This window comes from Plectropomus leopardus, chromosome 19, assembly GCF_026936395.1.
Source record: "Plectropomus leopardus strain MGB_pleo_1.0 chromosome 19, ASM2693639v1, whole genome shotgun sequence".
NCBI classification, from domain to species: domain Eukaryota; kingdom Metazoa; phylum Chordata; class Actinopteri; order Perciformes; family Serranidae; genus Plectropomus; species Plectropomus leopardus.
Window position 1 is genome coordinate 24158631 of NC_142194.1, and position 26992 is coordinate 24185622.

At 38.2% G+C, this 26992-nt stretch overlaps 1 protein-coding gene across 3 annotated transcripts in view; it reads left to right on the plus strand.

Annotated features, from left to right (window-relative positions):
- Positions 1-26992, plus strand: part of slc39a11 (solute carrier family 39, member 11) — a 151627-nt gene that overhangs the window by 117407 nt on the left and 7228 nt on the right. For all 3 annotated transcript variants that reach the window (XM_042508370.2, XM_042508371.2, XM_088070244.1), the window contains exon 6: positions 15698-15865. In XM_042508370.2, coding sequence (XP_042364304.2) covers positions 15698-15865 — 168 coding nt within the window. The remainder of the gene's footprint in view (positions 1-15697; positions 15866-26992) is intronic.

Consider the following 26992-nt stretch of genomic DNA (forward strand, 5'->3'; position numbering starts at 1 on the left):
TTTTGTACTCGAGTGTTTTATCCTCATGTGGTATTGAATGAGATTAGTGCCAGCCAATATTGTGTTTTAATTGCAAAAATCTTTATTTGCCATGCCCATATTGAGCTGTAACTTTACAAAATGACTTAATTAAATTAATTGGCAACTAAAATTGAGAAGGTGCACATTTGAATTGAATGTATTGGCTTGAAAGTTTATGTGATTTTTACTGATTGCAATGTTTTCAAAGTTGGACAAAAACACTACCAAAAAGTAATGGCAGTGTAGGTTTTAAGACAGTAGTTAAGAAGAATTCACAAGCCTTCATTATATAAGTGTGTTTACTTTGGACACCAAGATGGAGAAAATGGAACAATACATGACCCCAAAGTGAACAAATGGCCCTTCAGAAACAGCATGGACCAAGCTTTGCCCAGCTGCTGTTCCCTTCAGTGGATGGATGTAGGGGCGCATTTTGTTCATAATAATTAGTAGATTTTCATGCCAGGCTGAAATAATCTGTTGGCACTGGCTTATTGGCTCTGCCATTGGATAGTTAATCAGTACAGTGAGTCCTTATCTGGTATTCCTCTCTGCAAGAGTTAGTCTGGGGTCACTCAGTTGGTTACAGTGCTGTATTTTTGGGTCATATTTATATGACTCTGTGTCAGTGTTAGGCGTGGCTGGTGGCATTGTTTGCACATTGTTCGCACGTCCTGTTCTTGTGACCGCAATATGTCAATAATGCCTTCAAGGAATTTCTTCAAATTTGGCACAAACGTCGACTTAAACTTGAAGATGATCTGATTAGATTTTGGTCATAGGTCAAAGTTCTAGGTCACTGTGACTTCATCTGTCTCATTTATGGAAAAATGATACAGTTGTATGAAAAAGTTTGGGCACCCCTGACAATTTCCATCATTTTCATTTATAAATCATGGGTGTTTGTATCAGCAACTTCATTTTGATCTATCAAATAACTGATGGACACAGTAATATTTCAGTGGTGAAATGAGGTTTATTGGATTAACAGTAAATGTGCAATATGAATCAAAACAAAATTAGACACGTGCATAAATTTGGGCACCCCAACAGAAAAATCCCATCAATATTTAGTTGAGCCCCCTTTTGAAAAAATAACAGCCACCAGATGCTTCCTATAGCCTGTAATAAGTGTCTGGATTCTAGATGAAGGTATTTTGGACCATTCTTCCTTACAAAACATCTCTAGTTCAGTCAGGTTCGATGGTTTCCGGGCATGGACAGCCCGCTTCAAATCATCCCATAGATTTTCAATGATATTCAAGTCTGGGGACTGGGATGGCCATTCCAGAACATTGTATTTGTTCTTCTGCATGAATGCCTGAGACAATTTTGAGCAGTGTTTTGGGTCGTTGTCTTGTTGAAATATCCAGCCCTGGCGTAACTTTGTGACGGATTCTTGAACATTATTCTCAAGAATTTGCTGGTATTGAGTGGAATCCATGCGACCCTCAACTTGAACAAGATTCCCAGTACCAGCACTCGCCACTCAGCCCCACAGCATGATGGAACCTCCACCAAATTTTACTGTGGGTAACAAGTGTTTTTCTTGGAATGCTGTGTTCTTCTGCCGCCATCCATAACGGCGCTTGTTATGCCCAAATAACTCAATCTTTGTTTCATCACTCCACAGCACCTTATTCCAAAATGAAACTGGCTTGTCCAAATGTGCTTCTGCATACCTCAAGCGACTCCGTTTGTGGCGTGTGCTCAGAAAAGGCTTCTTCCACATCACTCTCCCGTACAGCTTTTCCTTGTGCAAAGTGCGCTGAATTGTTGAACGATGCACATCCACACCATCTGATGCAAGATGATCTTGAAGGTCTTTGGAGGTGGTCTGTGGGTTGTTTTTGACCATTCTCACCATCCTTCGCCTTTGCCTCTCTGATATTTTTCGTGGCCTGCCACTTCTGGCCTTAACAAGAACTGTGCCTGTAGCCTTCCATTTCCTCACTATGTTCCTCACATCGGAAACTGACAGCTGAAATCTCTGAGATAGCTTTTTGTAGCCTTCCCCTAAATCATAATGCTCAGTAATCTTTGTTTTCAGGTCATTCGAGAGTTGTTTTGAAGCCCCCATGTCGCCACTCTTCAGAGGAGAGTCAAAGAGAAGAACACCATGAAATTGGCCACCTTAAATACCTTTTCTCATGACTGGATACACCTGTGTGTGGAGTTCAATGCTGAATGAGCTCATCAGACCAATTTTGTATTCCAATAAGTAGTTACAGGTATTCAAATCAGTGAAATGACAAGGGTGCCCAAATTTTTGCACAGCCTATTTCTAACCTCTGATTTAATTACATACAATTGAATATCACCACACTTAAAGTTTTTGTCTCAAAAACACCCCAGTACTCAGCTTTGATTAGGAAATGAATGGCATGCCACTTTGATCATTTCCTGTGAAGATAAAGTAAATTATTATGCAGCCTCAGAGGGGTGCCCAAACTTTTTCATACAACTGTATCTGAAGAATACCTTAAGGAATTTTTATTTGCACAAACCTGTACTTTAACTCAAGAATGAACTCATTATATTTTTTTAGTCAAAGGTCAATGTGGCCCTGCATTTGTCTGTATCTTGTAAACACAATGTCTCATGGACACCTTGAGGGAATTTCTTCAAACTTTCTTCAGACAAAAACAGTAAATGATGAACTGATTAGATTTTGGAGCTCAACGGTGAAGGTCAATGTGACCTTGCATCCATGTCATTCACATTAGTGTGATATCTCAGTAACAGTTTGAGTGAATTTCTTAAAATTTGACACAAATGTCCACTTAGTCTTAACAATGAACTGATGTGAATTTGGTGGTTGAAGGTCAGGGTCACTGTGACCTTGCATCCGTCTCATTCTCATGAAAGCAATATATCTACAAAGCTTTCAAGGAGTGTCACAAACATCCGCTTGAATGAGCTGTTGAGAATTTGGTGGTCGAAATTCAAAGGTCAAGGTCACCGTGACCTCACAGTGCTTTTTAATTGCATGTTTTAAAAAGTGCTATATAAATAAAGCTTTACCTACTTGCTCACAAACATGGTTTTGGTCATAACTCAAGAATTCATACGCTGATTATGACATTATTTCACACAAATGTCTAATAGCATATAATGATGAAGTGCTGGCATGAATGGATGACAGGCAGGAATGTAAATTGTAACTGCACCTTGTCTGGTGCACGGTGCGTGGCAGTAATTCGAGTTGGGTCATGAGAATGTAACCGTTGCTGACCTCTATACTGTTAGTTTGTGTTGGTGGTCTAGGAATCATGTCTGAAGATACAATGGTTAAGAGCATCAACATCTGCAAATGCCTAGTAATTACCTACCTTATTGCCACCCTCTCTTTCCCTCTCCTGCTTTTAGCCCAAGTCACATTAATCCATCTTTCTCCTCTCTCACTGTCTGTTATCGCTTTTTGCTAAATTTTCATTAATATTTGTGTTCAAATCCGTCCGACCCCATCTGTCTATGGTCATTTTTGACTGACAGAATCTGCAGCAGCATCGCCAGGGCCATGTAAAGGACCATTAGCTTCTCTACTGCTGATAATGTCAGCAATCAGGGCCTTCCGCTGCCTGACTAACCACAATAAATGGGGGTTGTCAAAAAACAAATGCGTAGTGATTCATTTTCCTCCATATCATCCCTTTTACCTTTCATATTTGTCATATGAGCCTATGCAGTGTTTAGTGTTCAGGTACGGATTTTGCTGTACTGCAGTAAAACTTTTGACAGCATCTTTTGAGGTTGCAAAACCAGAACTGTGAACGAACAATGCACTGGTTGGCTCACTGTAGGTGAGAATGACCTTAAACATGACTTTTGAGGCCGGGAGCTGTTCGGCGGCCAGCAGCTCTGATTATAGCGGGCAGCTCATAGGTCGCTGGCAGTGGGTGGTTGGGGTTACTTGTAGAAAGTGAATTCACGACCTCAGCTGAAAGAGAGCAAGTGTGCTTTGACACATCAGACAAATCAAATAAGCTTTGATGTTGCCATTTGTCAGGTATGCAGCAAGAAAAAAGGCAGAGAAATATTGCCTGCTTTACTTTTTTGTGCACTGACAACAAGGTAGATGGTTTGATACAGGGACCAGTTGGTAATGCAGCCATGTTTTAAATGTTAAATTAACACAGTGAGCACACACATAGTAACATCATCATTTGGAGTTGTGTTTCAAGTTGAATATCAACTACCTGTTTCAGTCTGGTCTGATCTTCACTAACTCTTGGTGTCTGCTGTTGGTGCTGGGCAGGTAGCATACATTGCAACACATCGTCACTCTACATCTCAAACTATGATGCTTTAGGTACATAGGCTGAAAACTGATTTTAGGTTTACGTCCTTATATTTAGGCATCACAAATATGGGATAAAATGACTGTTTTTGTCAAAGTAATCTGGCTTGAATGAGAGCATAGATAAGTTTTACTTTCAGTTCAGTTTCCCATCAGAAAGGGCTGTTGGTTTGGGAAGTACTAAGCATATGACTAGATAAATTAGACTTGGATTAAACTGCACAAGTTGAGAGAGTTTATTAACAGATGTTTTCATATAGTTTGCTGTCGGTAAATGACTTCAGTTCCTTTTTTTTTTTTTTGGTTTCTTCACAAAAATTTAAGGTAACACAGGGTGAGTAAATGATATACAAATGGTCATTTGGGGGGACTTTTTTCCTTTAACACTGAGGCGAGGGGAGCAGCAGTGATAATTCTCTGACTACGAGTGACTGCTGTTATATTACACCTACTCATTTGACCCATTGTTGATATGAAAAATAAAAGGATCTACTGAGCTTCTCTTGCAATTGGTCAATTAATAAAGATAAGTGAACAAGCAGCCAAAACAAATAAAGTGAGACAGAGATACATGCCAGTATTAATCATTCGGACTGGCAATGTCAAGACATTTTAGAAAACTTTAAGCCACACAGAAGAAATAAAAAGCAAAAAGGAGTCAGATTCTTATAAATATAATATTAATTAATCCTCCACCTTTGCCACTCTGCTGTCAGTTCTCGGGGAAGGTCACCTGAGCCATTTTAATTTTTCTGATTCCTGTGTTGTCAAGGTAACTGCAGCCAATGTGAGTGGCTGGCGCAGCAGCACTCATTTGTGACTACATATTGATGGTAATAAATCACTTACTAATACAGAGATTGTTGTTTATCAGCAGAATAATTTTGCAACGGCTGCTGAGGCGGCTGTTGCTAATGAGTACCCGAGGTGACAACAGGCAACAGGTGGGAATTGAGGCTGTGTGAGAGATGTGTTAAGTAGGCATGTGCCAGTGTGAGAGAACAAACACACACGTGATGCAGTGCAGTATGGCAGATGAACACCCAGTTACCAGCGTTTGTGGATCATTTTTTTTGTCCAAAATAGCTGAATGAACTAAAATACATGTAATAGTCCAAATAGCTGCTCAATTTTAGAATCCAACCACTATTTGCTTGTGTAGATGCAAAAGCCAAAATCCATTAGCGATGTTCCCAAAGTTGGAAGCACACTGTTCTCTAAAATATAACTGTGTGTTGCAGCATTTCCATTCCCCTTAATTGGAACTAAGAGCCCTAGCCAAACCTTGAAAAACAGCCCAAGTACACACACCAAAAGTACACAAAAAAATGGACGGATTGTGGAGTCCTTGTACATTTGGCTTCATTGTGTAGTTGTAATCATATATAATGACATGTCATCGGCAGTTTTTAACATTTCAATTAAGAGTAGACCGAAATAGGGGCGTCTGAGTGGTTGTAATGTAAAGTGCTTGCTCTATGGCCAATTTATAAATTCAATCAGTTATTTATGAAGTTATGAAAAAAAGCAATCTATAAAAAGTATTGTTTAACATTATATAAAACGGTAAACAAGGCAAGTTGTGGTTTTAAATGGGAGTTATGTGCTTTAGGTTGTCTTTATGTTAAACCAAGCTAACCAACTCCAGCCTAATCTTTATATTTAATGGATATATAAGAGTGGTATGCGTCTTCTATATCTACATAACATGTTTCCTAAAATCTCAAACTGTTCTTTTAAACCGGAGCCCGATGAAAAGTTTATTTTTAACAGAGTAATTTAGAATTGCTGATGACGTTTACTGTTTCAGTCCAATGATGTCACTTTTGACCATAATGTTTTTTGTTAAACTTTAAAATATCCTGCTACCATTATGTATCTTTGTCACGAAATTCATATATCAGCAGATATATCAATGTCTGAATTTTTTTACTAATTGGAATCAGCATCGACCCCAAACCCTTACTAGGACATTCTAAACCAATTTAAGGCTACCTACAAAGAGGTTTCTCAAGCAGATTACTATAATGACATTTGCATCTTTGTTACCTGAATATAAAGTAATGTAACAGACAGCTACGGTTTCAAAGTACAGTGCAGCTGTTTCACTACGAGGACATTACATAACCGAGTTTCCACAGATTATTTCCATGTGCACATTTGCTTTCTATCTCCATCACTTGTATCCATTAGCTTCAAGGACACTACGTTTTTCATACAAAGAAAATTACTTCTTCTCTTTTTTTGCCCGTCATGATTAAATGTGCTCAGCAAATCAGCCTCAAGTAGCCAGCCAGCAAATCATAACGTGAGTGAAGTTTAAAAAAAAAAAAAATTATTATTTCTGCAGTTTTAAATTGTTTTTCCATATGATTAAATTTATGAAAAGACCCAAAAATGAACACTGTAAGTGGACTATTTGATAACCAGACTATTTTAACTGTATTTGTACAGGAATAATTCTGTCCAAAGCTTTTTTTTATCCATGTAAGTGGCTGACTGCTGTAACTGGGATCCCTATGAGCGGTTTCCATTGTATAACAGCTAAGAAACCAGAACTTATTTACCAGCTTTGTAACATTAATGGAATTCTTGACATATCATACCTTACATTATGAGATAAAGGACGTTCAATAATAGGAATGTGTTACTTTCCCTCGGTGTTATTCCCATCACTGGTGTTGACAAAGGCAGAGTCGCTGTGAGCGAGGACAGAGCTGTGTAGGTGAAGCGTGACACAGACGAGGAGAGGGAGGAGGAGGAGGAGGGTGATTAATTAGGAGCAGTGGAGTGAAAGAAGAAGAATTTAGGGTCAGCAGGTCAGAGCCAAGAGAGGGATGAAATAGTTTTACTTGGGGCTTCTGCAGGTAGAAATCACAATCAGCAGACGGACAGAGGGACTGGAGGAGAGGGTAGGAGCAGATTTGGGCATGATTGCTGGGCTGTAGAGCGAGAGAGAGACTGTTAAGAGAATGCATGAGAGGCTGAGTAGTGGGTGGAAAAGAAAAAACAGTGAAGGTGGAGGTAGATTACTTAGAAAAAATAAAAATAGTAAGTTATAAAATATTCTATGGCGATTTTTATTGTCAAGGACAATTTGTGTGCTTTCCAAGGTCAGTGAGATCATTGGGAGACTCCCACTGCAGAACTCTAATCATCTCAATGACGTGTTTCCACCCACCTGTCAATCAAAGTAACAGGCTACTCTGCTAAGTGTTTTTGAGAGACTGAAAAATATGCCGTGATGAGATGTGTGTGTGCAGTGTGTGTAGCACCCATCTTCATTTAAGAGTGCGGCACAATCTAAGCAGGACAGCTTCTTACAGCTACCTTCACAGGCTAATCAAATTTCCTGTACACTGAAGCCACCAACTGGGAAGTGTTGTTTACCTAAACCTCCTCATGGTACTTAATTTAAGATGTGGGTGATTTATTTTTCCTTCTGTCTGCTCTAATATCTCCCTCCTGAAGTGACAGGCTACATTAATGTGTATCAACACAAGCAGTAAACAACGTCTGGTTTCATGAAAGTTTAAATAATGATTTATGCTCTTGTTCCTTTTACTTCTTCCGCTAAGACACAGTGACTGCTTCACCACAAACACGTTAATTTACTTTGAATAATGACATCAAATTTAACCCTTTAAATTCTGGGCAAATTGGTTTGATTTTTTTTTTTTGAAAAACATGGGGAGAAATCAATGATCACCTTCACAAGACATGGCTCATAAAATAAAGGAGAAATTATTAAAAAAGTAACAAGAGAATTAACTTATATTAGAAAAAAAGGAAAGTAAAAGACAAAAACAAAAAAAAGCGCTGAAAATTATTATTATGGTTTGAATGTATACTTTTCTCTAGAACATAACTTTTTTTTTTTAATTATGGTTTTTATAGATATAGACATTTTATCCCTCCCCAGCCCACCCTTTTTGCATCCACTAATTTTGTGTGGTGATTTTCTTATCAACTATAACCGATTTCTTGAAAATTGTGGGACATTTCCTGACAAGTGGGTCATCCCTTTTTTTTCCCAATGTTTTTTTTTCCAAAGAAAAAACAATATGTTCAGGTTTCAAGGGGTTAACTAGCTTGTGAAAGGCACCTGAATGCAGTACAAGAAAGCTGATCCAGGTTTCAATGGGTTAAAGATTTACAGCTGCTTTTTTTTTCAGTGTTTTGAAACTGCATTTCAACTATGCACAGCATGTCCATTGTAGATTATCTGCATTGCCATGTCCCCTTTTTGTCCAAAAAATAAGCAAATAGCGAACATGATTGAGGCCCAGTGAGTTTCCATTTAAATAGTGCCTGTGTCCATTCCACTGAAGTCGAGGTTACATTAAAAAATTCTGTCCCCCAAACGAATGTTCAGCAGGGGTCTGTAAGCATCATAGGAACTAACAAAATCAGTTTTTATTAGTGCTGTCAAATGATTTTTTTGAAGTGTTACCTTTAATCGTGATCGATCGGTTAATTTCAATGGCATGTTTAAAATTAAAAAATTAAAACTTTTAGAAAGCGCTGTAGTTCATTTCGCCGATTTAGTTTCATCCACGGGTCTGTGGCGATTCACACAGTACAAAACAGTTCTTTGCTGTCTTTGGTGAAACGTTTGCTTGCTGACATCAGTGTGATTCCTTAAACTCAAGATACTTTGACAATATCTTAATATGTATGTATGTAGGTGCATATTACCTTTGTCACTATTCTGTTGTTATTTTCCATCACTGCAGCATCAGGAAGCCACTGCAGCAGCCATTAACGTTTTAACACTGGCAGTCCTCGTTTTCTTTACACATTTCCATGAGAATATTTCGGACTGAAATCTGTTCTTCCTGTGAAGCTACTTTAAACACGATTTTAGCTCAGAATTGCTTTTCCTCAACAAATTTTAGGATCAGGATGAATTTCAAGGAAGAAATGTATAAGTGCCTCCAAAAACCTGCTACCTGTCGGTTCTCAACTAGCTCACACTGCCTAACAGCACAGATCAGAGCTCCAGTCTGCCCATCACAATAGTAAACAGGCCAGTGGAACCAAACCCAAAGAAAGTGGTTATTACAAGGCCTACTGACCAAACTGAAGAGGAGCCAAACAAACAAGAAATACCAATAAAAATCCAGCGAGTCAAAAGCAGGACAAATAATGCACAGATCAAAACAAATACAGGCTGCCCCTACTAATAAAACTGACTGAATAGTTAAACAATGATTAGCCAACATACTTCAACTCCATGTATGACTGCCCTTCTGGAAAGTTGGGAAAATAATCTTCTTCTCTGCACTACTATTGCAGAGCTTCCAGTGAACAATCTTCAGCTCACAACATAGCATTCAAACTGCACACGAACAAGCAATATAATTATTTTACAATAATGGAGCAACAATACAGGTCATCAGCCACCAATCGATGCACCTCTGTTCTGCTACATGACCCAAAACCACCTGCCCTGAACTACAGAGCAATCTCTTTGGGCTAAATACTCCTTGAAGAAAGTGAACTTTCAATGAACCTTAACGATTCGCCAGCAAACAGCCCTCTCCTTTCTGTTATAGTGGACTAAAATGAAATAGCCTAATAAAAAGGAAGCATATAGAGAGAGGGCTTCATGTGCACATAAGTGGCTCAGAGAGAAGAAGCAGCCAGGGCTTTGTGCCCACTCATGTACCTGCAACAACAACACTTGCCAATCAGACCTGAAATACAACAGCACACCCGCAGACTGTGGTGCTTGAAATCAGCGCTGATGGTAATAAAACCCCAAAGCCAAAAAAAAAACCTCTCTCCATACTCTTGCAAAGGTACAGAGCCCTCAAAGTCCTAAATAACCTGGAAAAACAATTTCAAAGAATCCTGCCAGATGTTGTTTAAAGCCACAGAGACTATAAAGGAAGGGTCCATCAGGTCAAGAAACTGACAGCATCTTACAGCTGACAGAGGATGTGCAGCAAGTTTTCAAGAAACATAAGAAGCAAAAGCTGAACTTAAAGGATAAAGTGATTTGCTATCGTATTTTATTATCAACACAGCCCATAAAAAGACCAAACTCACCAATGAACCGGTTCACCTTTGTAGTCAAAGCCTGATATATCTTCTTTCTCTGTGCCCTCGGGCTCTATTTTTAATGATAAAAATAATAATAACAAATAGGACTTATATAGCACTTTTCTAAGTACTCAAATATGCTTTACAAGAAATGCAAAAAGAAAACAAATACAAAATACTGAAAGACATTAACATGAAACAGAAGAATAAATACAAAGAACACTATAAAAATAAAATGTAGATGATATGGCAGTTCAGATTCAGGGAGGCAGTGGGAGACAGGTATTTGAAGGCTTTTTTGAAAGGTCCAAATGTTTGGACTGAGGGAGTTCCAGAGGGTTGGGGCAGCAATGGCAAAGGCTCTGTCCCCCAAGGTTCAGAACATAGTCCTGGTGATGGAGGTCAGAAGGTTTGCATCTGATGATCGGAGGTGGCGAGTGGGGGAGTGATGTCAGAGAAGGTCTGTAAGATATGAAAGGGCTAGGTTATTTAGGGCTTTGTGGGTGAGGAGAAGGATCTTGAAGTGAATTCAGTGCTGTGTTGGGAGCCAGTGAAGGTGTTGAAGGATGGGTGTGATGTGTTCTCTGCAAATCTATTAAAATCACAGAACCACACTGTTGTACTAGGCAAGCCAGGCACCAGTATGAGCTAAATGAGGGGGGTGTTAAATATTGCAAAGGAGCAGTTGGGTTTTTTTTTGTTTTTTGTTTTGTTTTTTTTAAATTAAATCAACATTAATTTAATCATTTGAAACTAAGCAAATTGGCCTGATTTCTTTCAAAAACATAAGAATAAGACAAAGAGCAACTTGTGACCTAAAGATTTAAATTTGTAAAAAGTAGAATTGCCTAGAAATTAGTAAGAAAAACAAATAGAAAACTAGCAGTTTAAAAAAACAACAGCAAGGAAATTAACTGTAAAAAGCGCTTAGAAATGATAAAAGTTTTTAAAATATTTTTTTCCCCTAGCTTTGTCCCCCTTTCCCTAGATATTTTTTTCCTGTTTTTATTTATTTTATTTTTTTTAAATAATTTTCTCAATTCACGTATTTCTTGCAATTTGTAGAACAAGTCTTACCAAGTTGCTCATGACCCTTTTTTCATGTTTTTAAAAAAAATTTTGCTCAGGATTTACAGGTTTAAATACTTGTGAAAGATTTCTGAAAGCAGTACAAGAGAAGTGACGTCGGCCCGAATTTCAAAGGGTTAACCATGCAAGAGCCTCAGAAAGTGGAAATAATATAAACACAAGGTTATCTTTCCAGAATCGAAAAATGAAGAAAACATTTATTATTTGCCGATTTTCATCCAGCTTTGTATCTTAATAAAATGAAACTTGTGTGAAGAAATGTGTCAGAATGAGGCAATTGGAAAGCTCACACTTTTAGTAGCTGTGAATTCATGTAATATTGACTTTCTCGACAGCAAACCAGTATTGATATTCAAGTCCCGTGAGAGTCATTCCACCACCGCAATGACAGTCCCCCTAGCCCCAGTCTCAACCTGACAGGTTGTCTTGTCAGGTTTAGGGCTATAATGTCTCATTAACATGTTTCACTCCAGCTCCCGTCTGCCTTTCATTCCATCTCTGTGTTTGTCGTGTTTTTGTCCTTTTTTCAATTTTTTCCACCAGTTTTGTAATGGTTGGCTGTACAACCATCTTATCTGCTTTGACCGTGTGCTATAGATTTTTTAAACCTACATCAGTGACATTAGGAGGCAATCCAGTATGACACTATCATGCATGTGCACAAGCACATACATATGCATACCCACACACCCTCATGCATCGGTGGGCTTTTCAAAGCAACACGTACTGTAGCTCCACTCATTTGTTTGTGTTTGAAGGCGTGAGAACACCTTCTCTTGCTCTTATTCTGCTTTTTTCTCTTTTTCTCTTAATTTCTTGATGCATAATTAGTTGTGTGTTAGCATAAGACAGCCGAAGAAACGCACTGTAAAGTAAAAGATAAAAATCATGCAAGAAATTGATTTCTGTATAACACAGTGTACAAAACAGGGGGTAAAAAGGTCCAGGACAGCCACCTTGCAGTAATCGTTACCTGTGAGAGAGGTGCCGCAGTGTATGATTTTTTTGATTAGACTGTGTCAGAGAGGTGGTGATTGGAGGCCATATTAATTTATGAGGCTTTCATGTTTTACTAAAATCAGCATCACTGGCCTTGGTTTATGTGGAAGGGGACTCTTTGAATATAATGTGCATCATTTGGTTTAATGTAATGTCCACTGTATGGACAACAAAAAGTGAAAAATATAAATGTTTATAGGGTTGAATCAATGCTTCAGTGCCAGTGTCAACAAAAATTGACCATTACAGGCTTCAAGATCATATTTACTTAAGCTCTTTTGTGCTGAATTTCATTATGATATTAATGTTGTTATGAACATGTACATATTTTTATTAGTATCATATTCTATACATATAATATGTAGCCTGTATCACACACTCTTTGTTATGGTTGAATGGTTTGGGACGATCAATTTGATAGGAGTGGATTCTGGGTATTTGGCCTTTGAAAACGTCCACTGACTGAGGAAGCACCCAGAGCAAAAATCCAGATCATTTGACCTTTGCACGCCAGATAATTCCAATTTACAGCCGCCTACATGGGAAAAAATGAGACACTTGGAATGCACTAATAGAGGTCAATTTCTTGTGTCTGAGAATGCATATGTGTGAGAGACAAATAGAGGGAAGGAAGGGGAGGAGGAGAGACAGAGATGGAAGCAGATGGTAATTAGAGTGGACAGGTTGCAGGGAGGTAAGACGTAAAAGTTATGGAGTCTGCAGTGGCACTACCGAGATGATTAAATGTTTAATTATAGTCCATTAAGAAATGGATATATTCAAAAAACAATTATAACTTGCATTTAAATTATGCTTTAAAAATCTCAAAATTAAAAAATGTAATAAAATACTAAAAAGGTCATTAAATTTGCCAAAGCATAGAGGAGAATAAGATTGTTTTGGGGAGGTTATTAACCAGCTGTTATCAGATGCACCGGGCTGCTGCCTCCTGCATGCACACAGAACAGTAATGGAAATTGTGTGGTATCACTGCTTAAACTAAAACATCCCTAAATGAAAGCACAATGGTAAGATTAAATATTATGGGCACACATTTGCAAATAAAACAGCAAGCGGTGAACTCAATGAATTTGTCAGTTAATAATTTACAAGCTTGACTATCATTGTTTTGTATAATTCAAAGTGTCTATAATTAATGTTTTTATATTAACAATGGATCATATTACAACTTGTATGCGAAAGGTGTTGTTCCATAAAGAATTATAGTTTAGCATATTTCAGCTGATTGGTTTTATGTAACTTACTTTATTTTTTATTTTGATTACTCTCATAACGTTGTTTCCAGACACAGAGGCTGCTGTTATCAGAAAAAACTTTAAAACTTCAGTCTACTGACAACTACCCACCCAGCACCAAAAAGCAGACAGACAACATTAGCAACTAGCTGGTGAACACAGTAAAGAATATAATAGCTTAAGAGACCAATTTTTACATCAAAAGTTGGTGGAGACCAAAAATGGAGCTAAAACTAGACTTCATAATGGACTTACATTCATCAGGTCGACAGAAAATGACTTCAAATGAATGCTTCATATCTGCTAGATACGTAAAGACTCAACTGTCTGCTAACAATTTGACCATATTAACACAATAGGTGATAACACTGTTTGTTAGTGTTGTGTTTACAGCTTGTTTCTACTGCCCCCAAGTAGCCAAAAAGTCTGGTATTGCAAGTTGAAATACTATAGTCAATTTACAATTGCACAAATGTATCAGTTCATTAAATGACTGTAATACAAAACTGATAAAAGTCTATAATCATATTGGTGGCACTCTTCAGACTCCATCAAAGATAGGTGAGAACTGGATAAACATAGACATTAGCTGTTGTGTTTTTAGCATATCAGCTGCAAATCGCTGATTTTACAATTGAAAGTAACCTGCAGCTTGAAAAAACAAATTTGTACTCACTTGCACCCAGGTGTCCATAGCCAACAATGCTATTTACACCTAGGTGTATATTTGTGGGCATCCTAGCAACCTCAAAATGTGACCAACAGGTCTTTTCAGCTTTTTCTGTTAAAATAGTACACAGTATGCATTCAGCAGCTTTATATACATTTTGTAAATTCACTTTAACCTCCAAGATTGACTAGTACTAGCCCCAACCATGACCTGCTACGAACTTGACTCATCAACGTGATGAATACTTGTCAATTACAGCACCTAGCGGGATACATAATAATGCATCATAGGGATGGGTGTAAATAGCCGAATAACTGAAGTGTGACTATTCTGAAACAAGTGCAAATTGACACAGAAATGGACAATACATTTAAAAAAAAACCTTGCACTGATTAATATGACAAGAGTTTTGGTTTCCTGTCATCAACCTGTGAGTAGAGATCACCATGCTGATAACTGGACTGATATAGTGACAAACGAAGGATGTTTTTTGTTTAAGATGAGAATCCTAGCACTGTTAGCCTAGCTGTTGTAGTTTTGAGTTGTTTTGTTAGGCTTCATTGGATGCACCTCTTGACACAGTTTTTCCGAGCAACTTTTTGTAAATATATCACAGTGAAGTATGATCACTGAATACTAACAGGGTGTGAAGCAAAGTAATATGTGACTTTTATCAACCTCTGTGTGAGTAGAGTCATGGCACCATATCACACCATAATAATGGGGCATAACACATGCACAGTGAAATCTGGTTGACAAAGGGCTCAAAAAGTTGGCAAACTATTATAGAACAAAAAAGATATCATGCTGTTGGCAGTGGGTAGGAAGTGTAGGGTATACAGTGATATACTGTGGCATACCAGGGCATGGTTTCTTCGTAAGTGTTGTGTAAGTGATGTTAATCAATAGAGTTACTGGCTACATCGCGCTGCCACCCTAAACCTTCTCCAAGAGGTCTGTAACTTTTGTGTGTCTTTGTAATCTCAACACAATCAAATGCACAAATGGGGCTGATGGCATTTGGGCCAGATAGTCTGTGCTTGAAGATATATATGGGGTTGTGCACAAAAAAAGTAATGCAAGAGTGAAAAGGGAGTCTCTGAGAGAGAAAATCAAACCTTTCCTACTGTCACAGTTATGTACACATTACTAATCTCACTGCAAAGTAGCAGTGATTGGTGGATTGTCTGTTTGGAAAACTTCCAACTTCCAAAGTTTTAAATTACATGTTAAACTGATATGGGATACATACTGTATATATGTGTAAATGTTTGCTGAATTTTGTTTTCAACATCATTCTCCTCTGTTCTGCAGATAAGTTAGAAAATGGAGACGTGTACCAGAGGAGGAGAGGACCTCATTCAGGCAGTTCAGATGGACACGAAACAGGAAGCAAGCAACAAGAGGGGGTTGGACAGACGGCAAGCAGCTGGCGACGAATTGTTCTCCTCATCGTTGCCATCACCATCCACAACATTCCAGGTAAGAACGAGCCATAAGGATGTCTGTCGTGTCTGACAAGGGAATTTCTCAAGGGAATTGTCAGTGGAGTTCAAATTAATTCTTAGAATATACTTCTGCTCTGTCACCGCTGTTCAGAGTGTGAAAGTCACCTTGCAAAATCATGACGGTTATAAATGTAACCCCAACTCATAAGTTCCATATGACAAGAGTGGCGGTTTACTTATGTGTATACCATCACAAATATCTGTATAAAAATCATCAGCTGTGACCAAGGTAACATAACACATCCAGAAAGTTTTTGCAGTCATCTGACAACAAAACGTGATGAGTACCATGCTGGTTAGAAAATAGGATCCTTACAACAACAGGAATAAAGGACCCCACTCCTGACAGCAAAGGTCTAGAAGGTATAAAAGCAAAATGAGGCAAATGCTAGACAAAAAGAGGTCATTTGTGCTGTGCAGGCTCTTTCTAAGTCTGGTTCTGGCAAGGGAAGATGTGAAGAATGGCCATTGAAATCCCTTCACTGTTTTCTTACATGTCAAAACTACAGGAAGCTTTCATGATGCTCATTAAGACACATCAAACACATAAAAATCTAAATCTTTGAGATCAATGTTGACCTTAAGTTAGCTTGTCAAGATAGTCAGTGAGTGTCCTTGTGTGTCAGTATGTATGGCTGACAGGATAGAAATGTCGATCTGACGATTGATTAGACAGTCCATCATATGGGTCAAAACTGAAATATCGCAACAGTCATTTGATGGATTGGTACTGAATTGCATATGGATTTTCATGGTCCCCAGGGGAGGATCCTACTGACTGGTGATCCTGTTACTTTTCCTCCAGCGCCATAAAATTTTCACTTATCCTGTGGGATATCTTATCATCTATTTGATGGATTTGTACATATTGGATTTTGAGTAAAAATTTTCAACAACTATTGCATGAATTACCCTGAGCTTTGTACTCACATTCATGCCCCCCTCAGGATGAATTGTAATCACTGTGGTGATCCCTTTACTTTTTCTCTAGTGCCATCATTATATCAATTTTTTCAAATTGTTCAATATTTATGTCTCTGACCAAATACATGCAGAATTAATGACTAAGGACTGTGTCTGAGTGGAGCCTCACAGAGCCGCTGCCATTAGTCTTGATAATTTGCACAACAGAAATGAAGTGAGAATTGTGGGTAAAAAGATACATGCAGTTAATGTTCTTGATAATCATTTTTAAATTAAATTCTATTCCTACTGACCACTTCTGCTACAGCTTTACCGAATATTATCACCACCTGATAATACCACGATTGACTTAGTTGTTGGATAGCAAGTGGCTTAAAGGAGGCTTTTAAAGGAGATTATGACAGAAAAAAGTACTGGAATCACTGGTCTGCTCTGGCTTTTCCTACAGAAGTCCAGACACCAGGAGGACAGGGGTGTTTCTAATAGGAAAAGGAAAATCAAGAAGCTCGACTTAATATTGCAAATGACCTTAAAAGAATTCTTCACTCAAAAAAGTGACTTTTTTTTAAAAAATTTTGCAAGCTTCCACAGTGAACGAAGAATAAAAAAAAAAATCTACATGAATTGAAGTCATTGAAGATCACAATTACTTAAATTCATGAAAACTATCAAAACACGTTTAAATACACTCACACAACTCGTACAGTATAATCCAAGTTTCCTTTATCCAGTATGCTCAGTTCTTCTGTTTGCCTTTGTTGGATTCTTTGTTCACCGTGGAGGCATGAGAGAAAAACAACCTTCTTTTCACAAATTCAAGGTCACACTTGATTATTAATTGATCTACACATGGTCATTTAATGGACAAACTTTTCTTTAAGTTGCCACACAACAGCAAATGCATGTGACTATGGCAACATGTGAACCGCAGTAACAAAGGAATCCCAGTGCCTAATGGCCTAAACTGAAAACCCAGAGCAGCCTTGACATAATTCAACCCAAATGGAGAGTTTGCTCGAGCTGATCTTAGATGTATTTAGTCATCAACACACCTGAGGAGAGAGACCAGCTCATGCATCATACATGCTAAATCAGTTAAATAAAACAACCTCTAGAGGACCAAACAATATGCAATTCATCAGGAAAAGATCTCCTGGGGCTGAGCTCCACGCACAGCCAACAGTGGAGGTGCTGTGCCACATCCGGCACTAAATCTTGTTTAGCAGTCCGGGTTGTTTTGTTCTGAGTCTAGGTTGAAATGCTCATAAAATGTCAATACTCCTTTTTGTTGCCTGGCTTGGAATATTAATGGTAAAAAAAAACAGCCAAATAGACAGGTTTTCTCCTGGAATACACTTTGCATTATTGAACACTACGCTGAGCCAATCTTGTGTCAAAGTCTAATGAGCTAATTAGTCTAATGACGTGTCAATTAAACATCAAAGGTGACGCCCAGGGAAGAGTAGTGCTCGATATCTGGGGTCAGTGATGAAACAACAGCTCCAAACTAAACATTTGAGTCAGGAAATGAAGATTATTCAATTCATAGAAAAAACAATGGGGAAGCAATTAACAGTCATTGTTGACATTTCTAGAGTTGACAGCAAGAACATAACTAACACCTATTTAGTTAGGAAAGCGCAGTTCTGTGTGTCTTAGAGGTGTGTGGGGACTTTTTGTCATCTTATTAGATAGATAGGACTGTGTTGGGAATTGTTGCCATTGTGGGCTTATAAAGCCCACTCACACAGTCTATGTGAAATTGGAAACACAAATATCTTGACTTGCCGTATCCCCTAAATCCATTTCCCTTGTGTTTTTTCCTAATAAAGTCTGCTCCAAAATATGATCTTATCTCTGTTGGTCCATCTCGATTGAACATTGTAAACTGCACTTGAGACACCATAATATCTCTTGTGTTTTGCAATGTGCAAAACTCTTAATCCAAACAGTCAAACTGACTCTGTGAGAGGTGTAAAATGCTGTCGACAAGTTAATGCAAAGCTCAAAACACTGAATCCCAAACCTCAAACAAAATGTTTTATTCACTATAGTGAACAAATGTTTCATGTTTTTCTTATTTTAATGTTACTTGCGTGAGTAGTATTTAATGATAATAGCTAATTACTTCACATCTGCCATGTGGACAGAAAAAGGGAAAAAGAAATGCATTGCAGAGTTATGGACGCATGAAGCATTTACTTGAGAACAAAATTCTGCTTGTTTTTATGACATAAGAAGACAATAATATACATTCACGTTTTTTCTCAATCAATTATATTATTCTCTTGTAAAAAGAGTAACCAGACATTCCACTTTTAGTCTGAGTGCCTCCTCCCTGGAATGTGAAAAAAAAGAAAAATTCTCAAAAATTGGGAGGGCTTGGAGGGGGCTAAGACACACCCAGTCAGCCAATCATGCCGCCATTGCAACAAAAAGTCAGTGATAAACATACAATTTTTGTGTTTCTGTGATGAATTTACTGTATGACGTTTTATCTATTTTGATTTGATTAAGTGTGTTTTGCAAGATTTACAACACAAAATTATATAATTTTATCATTTCATTATATCATTCATTTAAATTCATTTGAAGACCATGTAACATTTTGCAAGTGTGTCCTATTTTTACACAGCGCTGTAAATTATGCAAAGAGTCTCTGTATTTTTTTTTTATTGCTGCAGTCTCATTTTGTCAGGCTTCTACAGTCAAATGTGATTTCATGAGAGTTCTCAACAGCTTGTGAGGACACCAATGCACGTTTTTACTCACTACATTCATCTGATGGTTTGATTAAATGTGAAAATATATAATGCATCATGAGGAGAGCATTGATCTATGGACAGTTATCGATTTGTTCACATCAAAGTGTAGCCACCATAATTTATGAGAAAATGCAGTTTCACTGGTTTAAATGATTTTTCACTGTGCACTTGACTGATTTTCATTCGTTCTATCACATTCACACTGTGGAGTGATTGCTCCAGGAAGTGTGGATAAAAAGCAAATTAAGGACCCACGCCGTGTGTAGGAGGGGAATAAATGGTGGTACTCCACTAAATATGAATTTTAATGTGGAGGGTCAGTTCAATAATGAGCTGAACCACTTACTGGTCACTGCGCTTACAATAGGGCCCAGTAATTTAAATATATGCAATATACTGATGAATAATATACATAAGTGCTTCACACTTCTATGCTTGTGTAGATATAATCTGATCCACATTAATATTCGTGCATAGAGCCACGCATTTGTAGGTGGCGCTCCACCCACAGCGATCTCCTGTGAGGATGTTAATGAAAAATACCTCCCACAGTCCCAACTCCCAACCACAAAAACAAAAACACATCATTTTGTCAAAGTTGTAAAGTGATGCGCACATGACTTACTAAGTCGTGTTTTCAATTTGTAACTGACCGAGTGTCTTAGTCAGTGCAAAACAGTCTGTTATAGCGCTTTGGGACCTGGAGAGCCATCTTTTTTCTTGTGCTGCCTTTTACAAGTATTTAAAGCTTTGAACCTTTGAACCTCTCAAAATCATGCGAAAAAGGCAATGAGCAACTTGGTAAGAAATGTTTCAGAAATTGAATCCCTTACAATAATCAGAATTGCATATCTAAAATTCTGAGTTATTATAATTTTTTAGGCACATTAAGTTGGTTGTTTCCTTGTTTTATTTTATGTGTGTGTGTATTGTATATATATATATATATATATATATATATATATATATAGAGAGAGAAAGAGAGAGAGAGAGAGAGAGATATTGGCTTTCTTTCCTCTCTCTTTTCTTAGCTAATTTACATTGCTTATTTTTGGGTCTTTTCTTCTTTCATTTCTCAGCAACAAAGGAACTGACCTGACGACTTGAACCAGTAAATCAAATCAAATCAAATCAAACTTTATTTATAAAGCGCTTGTCAAACAAAAAAAGTAAGTGCTTTACAGTAACACAAAGTGCTTTACTAAAAACACTGCAGAGCAGTTTTAGGTTAAAAAAGTCAGTGCTCTGCCACTGCTGTTTGCAGAGGGGCTACTAACTATGGTGGCTGATGTGAAAACAGGACTGTCCCTATCTAAAGCCAGTGTTTGCTTTGTCCATTCCGGGCTACTGCCAAAATATGGCAGTACTACGTGGCGATCTCTTAGGACAAGAACCTGCTCCCTACATAGATATTGATGGCACAATCTAAGGTAACACAACAACTCTTATTTTCAGAAGATTATACACTAAAGAAAACATACTTATCATATTATCTTCCACTTCTGCTAATATATTCCCCTAAATCACACTGGACCTTGTCATATACAAAACCTTAAAGTAAAAGTACACTATTGAAGGCAAATGCATTTTGAAAGGAAGGTAACAAAATTAAAAAAAATCATCCTGCAGATTTTAGTGATGCTCTCTAGAGGTTTTAAAAGTAATATTTACTGTTATGTGTTGTGTTATGTGTTATCCTATTGCATTCTTGTGTTATGTATAATTTTTCTAGCTCAAAATTGCAGTAAGACAGATCTGTTTGTTTTCTTTGAAGTGCATCTTCACCCAGTAATCATGTAATTTAACATCAGCTGAAGGACTTTTCATCCTCCCTCTTAGTGGTTCAACTCTGTAATAACCCCATTTTGTGATTGTCGTTGATGAAAGAGGCCTATTTTACATAAGAATTTTTGTTCGGCTTTAAAAGTGATATTGAACAGTAATTTGTTGCTTCATGAGGTGCTGAAAAAGTCAGACATTTGGTGAGTGCTTTTTCCCAGGGTGTGAGAAGTGCACTTATTTGTTTGTTTTTTTTGTTTTTTTTTTGGCACCTAGCTGTCCCAGTGGGAATAGAAGCCTTCACCCCGGAGCTGTTAATGCATCATTCTGTTCCTCTTGAAAAGCACAAACAGCAGCTACATAATAACAAAGCGATTCTCAAAGAGGCTCTAAACTTCATTACACTGCAGAGACAGAGCCCCGACAGAAGTTTGGTGATGGCCCATCAAACTGAGCAGGAGATTGATGGCTGTCCTTTTTCCCCACCATTAGGGTTGATCCCTGTTAGTGTGATGGATGGAGCAAGGTCTTTGACAGCTACTGCCAGCAGTTGGTCCAAGTAATAAAGCCCCTTTCCCATCGGACAAAAAAACCCACCAACAACCCATTAACATCTGTTTTTTTTGTGTGTTTAGTGGGAAAGGTTACAATTAGCATTCATTGCTAGGACAAATGGCTCTGCAGTCGTCACAGGTATTTATCAGCTCAAGTTCCGATCAGCAGTCAGTACTCCTAACATCAAAAATTTAAATTATTGTGTTTTTCCGACTGAAACTGGACTTTTAAAAGTATAAAAATGTTAGTCTGACAGACATCGTACTTAGCTGAGTTTCTCAAAGTCGAACTAACATACCTAAATAATGCAGCTGGGGTTGATTTACTCATGTTACTCTTCATCTTTATGCCTCAATCGCACCTGAACTGGCCAAGGTGTTCTGCACACGCTCCATAGTCCCCACACTGAGCTTTGACCCTTAAGTCGAACAACATAAATACGTATAAAGAGCTGGGAAAAACAAAAAAGGAGAAGAAGGAAAGAAACAAAACAAGATGAAGGTAGGATTGCATACAAAATACACAGCGCAATCAATGTTTTTACCACTGTTAAGCTACCATCAGTGAAACTCAGCCCTTTCTGCAGACATTTGAGCAAAAAGCCAGGAAAAAGAAAGACTGTGCCCTTTGAGCTGAAAGACTCTGGAAAACATCTGTGCACAAAGTGTCGAGTTTCTATAATAGTGGCTGAACCTTGGACTAAAGAAAGAAGAAGAAATCAGAATTTCTCAGAACACAATTTCAGTTATAAAGAGACTCTCAGAGCAGTAGGATGGTGAGGCACGACCATGTGTATTGACTGAATGACTACTGTGGAAGTGTTGATTACCCTGAATGTATAATGCCAAAAGGGGGAAATTAGGGACTAGTTTGACAAACCACTATTTAAAAATTAATATTACAGAGAATTTCCATCAGAACATTTAGTATGGTATTTTAGTTCAATGCAATATCTTTTGGGGTTGCTCTGAGTATAAATGACGAGTTACTATTAATTAGATTTCTTTAGATGTTGTACTGTTGCAGGGGATGAAATCATGGTTTCACTCAAATAATTTGTATTTTATGATCCATGAGATTATTGTACATTTAAAAATGTCACCTTGCTACCTCTGATTATAGAACGATGAAAAAGCAACAGCCTAAAGAGCGATGAGAGGGGACTTTGATGTGCTTGAAAGAAAACATCTCACCACGAAGCAGATGAAAAGAGGAGTAAAATTAACTCAAAACATCACAGTTCTGCAGTAGGGAAACAAAAAGGAGAGGTAGCTGAGAGAGAGGAAACGCAGTAATGGCAGACTCAGTTGAAAAAGGAGTGTAGACGAGCGAGGAGACGAGATTAAAGGAAAGTGCAATGGAAATGAGTGGCTGCTGAGACAATGGGCTGTCAGCAGCAGTATCGTCACACTCGCTTAAAAGAGCATAGAACATTAAGCAGGAATTGGATGGGACTACGCGCTATACCCACAGACACACACACAAAATCAGAGTTTCCTCTAGGGAGTAAAAAATATACAAAGAAGGACATGCACAGGTGACAATACAAACATTATTATTATTTCTGCTGACAGGAGTGACAATTCACGCTAAGCTACAATTTCAAGAATCATCTCAACCAGTCTGCCCTACTTGACAGTTACACTATATTTTCCTTGCTTGAGTTTATTTCAACTTTTAATGCATTTGTTTTTGAAAAAAAAACTGACACTGTAGAAACATTTAAGGTCTTAATGATTCTTGTTCTGATTCCTTGACAACCCTTTTTTTTAAAAAATGTTTTAATTCCAAAATGAGTATATCAATTACTCATCAGAAACTCTCAGAGCTGAGACTTAGTTTTTCACACATGCCTCCACTTTGAACGAAGAATCAAAAAATAAAACAGGAAAAAATTCATCATGAATTGAAATAATTGAGGATAGCATTTAACCACAGAAAAACTATATCAAAACATGCATTTAAAAACTCTCTCAAAACTACGGCAGTATAATCAAAATCTAATTTACTCTGCCAAATTCTCAGTGCTTCCCAAACACACGCATGTTCACTGAAAAGTAATCTTTCTTGCATGCTTAAACAATGAACAAAGGATCCAAAAACTGTACATTCTTAATGAATTGAAGTAAAGAGGCACCACCTTAAACTAGGGTAATATAATCCATGTCATATGATCACTGCTTCCCAGCATTTTTGCTAAAAACCTTTCTATTTAAGAGACTTTAACAATCTTTGGCATGGATGATTGGCGTGCCTGGGAAACTGAATGGAATGCATCAGTCATATTTTTAAACAGCAATGGTTTTGAGAAAATTGTGTTTGGGAAGCCTTGAGCATACTACACAAATTGTGTTAGAGTTTGTAAATCAATTTTTTTTATGTAATTTTGCTTGATTGCTTGTTACACATGGTCCCCACTTACTTCAATTCATCAAGCATGTTTGCCTTTTTTGATTCTTCGCACACTGTTGAGGCATGTGAGACATTTTTCAGCTTTTTTTAGTGTGTTGTCACTGTTGCTTTTTTCCCCGTGCAGTTTTTAGTGTGCCGTAGCTGTTTTTCCAGTAGCTTTTTCAGCATCTTGTCAGTGTTTTCCATCAGCTTTTTTGGCATCTCATAATATTTTTCCTAAGGCTTTTATTTGTGTCTTGTCACTGTTTTGCTGTTGGCTTTTTTAGTGTTTTGTCACTGTTTTTCCAGAATCTGTTTAAGCGTTTGGTGGCTGTTTTCCAGTGGCTTTTTTTGCGTCAATGCAACATTTTTTCTGCCAATCGAGTTGCCATCAGACAAATCAGTATTAGTAACACTATATGCCAAATGACTATGATATAATGAGATGGAAAAGTGTAGACTCCACATAGACTTTCTTCAACCATTCACTCCAAAGGTACGGAAAAAAAGTACAAAGACAAGATCCTGGTCTTGACAAAACGGGAGTCACATTAATCTCATCTCAGTCACATAAATTCTCAGGTCTTCGGTGTGGAACAAAGGCACTACTCTCTGCTCTAATGCAGATTGTTCTCTGCTTCAGCCACACCACAGCCGACTTGACCACCTAATCCCCTTCAGCTGCCCCAACGCCTCTACTGTCAGCTTAGTGCTGCAACCAAAGCCAGGAAAGTGCAGCTTTAGTTTGTTCAATATTGTAACAATCCATGAGATATTACTTTAACCACCGTAAGATGTCGGCAAAACACTAAAACACGAGTCTCATGAGTAAGAGTTGACAGGTGTGGGGGCGTTTAGTGCTCCCCTATCAGCCCTGGACTCTGTTTTGGAACAAAAACGTCCAGCTCAGTGGACTAACAAAACACTCCCAAACCCCCAGCGCACATTTCCAGCTGTGTAGCACTACCACAGGTGAGCAGCTGTTGTCGGAAAACCTTTATTCTTTATTCAGAAGAGTAGATGATACAACTGTTTTTCTTACTGATGTATTACATTTTCCACAGGTCCAACAGCTTAATATCAGTGATGCTGCTATCTGTTGGACCAATTTAAATCAGTTGAGATTAACTTTGATTCTGCCCCCAGCTTTTGTACGAGCTGTGCCAAATGGCATATACTGACACTCTCTTGGCTCATGTTTTATTCACCATCAGCTGAAGGTTTTTCTGTGCGGATAGAGTTTCTCCTGGCCCCATGGCGTCTCAGACAGTTCCAGAGGATTGAGATGAATAGCACAGGGGACACACATTGTAACTGAAGGGTGCTTTTGCCCGTAATGGCTCTATGGTATGTTTGCCTGTAATGGGCTGGTGGTAAGCTGATTAGAACCGGAGTGCATTGTTATCAGAGGTAATGACAGGCCTTAGATGGTGCTGAAGTTGCCTGTGAGCTCTTGAAGTCTGCAGCTGCAGGGGCATCAGGATACTCTCTTGCCTTCGCATGGTCTCTTTCTTTCATCTCTGTTTTGCTTCTTATAATTCTCTCATTCTCTCTTTAACTTTATCTTTATCTTTGTCACTTGTTCTTGGTTTAAGGCAGTAGCTTGATGTAGGCTATTAATATTGCAGGAAGAGAGTCAGAGAGAGCTAACAGTGGAGGAACACAGGGATGGAAAGAAGGGGTTGAAAGGGACCAGTCCTTTTTGTATAAAAGAGGACAGATGCATAGTTTGAAGCCTTAAAAGCCCTGCTTTTTGATTTTTACTCATGACAACAACTCCCTGCCCAAAGAAAAAGAGGGATAGTAGAAGCAAAACTTAAAGTCTGCTGTTACACAAGAAGTTCTTTCAGCCTGATGTAAGCGAAATGCGTTGCTCCATTAAAATCTTTATCCTCTTTTCTAAGTCCTGTCTTGAGTGCGGTATGTAGCGACAACATATGTGGTTTTTCTTTACACGTTAGTTCTTTGAGGTTGTTGAGGAGCTTTCACAAACATGGTGACAGCCTTACCCCCAAGGTGATAATGACAGTGGCAAGGACTCGCCAATGTTGACGGTTCTTGCCGTAGTTGGGGATTGTTGGCTATAGTTTGCCATTTGACTATGAGAACCATAGCAATAGTTTGACATTTTGGGAAGCAGGCTTGTTAACTCTCTTGGCATGGGTTGGGTTAGACAATTAGTACCATTTCTGTGAGATTAATATGAAGTTACATCTAGCAGCTGGTTAGCGTAGCGTAACACAATGACAGAAAACCAAGGGAAACAGCAAGCCTTACTTATGGTGCGTTCATTTGGGGTCGTGTTTACTGTGTTTATGACAAGTCCATTTGAATGCCCCCTATATGCTATTTACAACCTCATACGTGGAAATCTTCAGTTGCCATGACCTTACCGCGGCGCTCTCATGACTTTAGCACTTGAATGCCAAGCATGTTGTGTACACAACTAAAAGAAACTTGAAGTTGGTGCTGCATGACCACAGAAAAAGAACTGTGGTAGTCACTTTTGATCAAGAGGGGGAAAACCTATAACTACTAGAATGCATTGCGCCTCCCTGGACCAGCAACATGTACTTAAGACTCAAAACTTTTTCACGAGTGGCTCAATAATGCAATAGTTTGGATAAAGCAAAACATCCTTTTTTTTTTAAACCACAAACATCCCCAAAATTGCCATCGCCAAACCT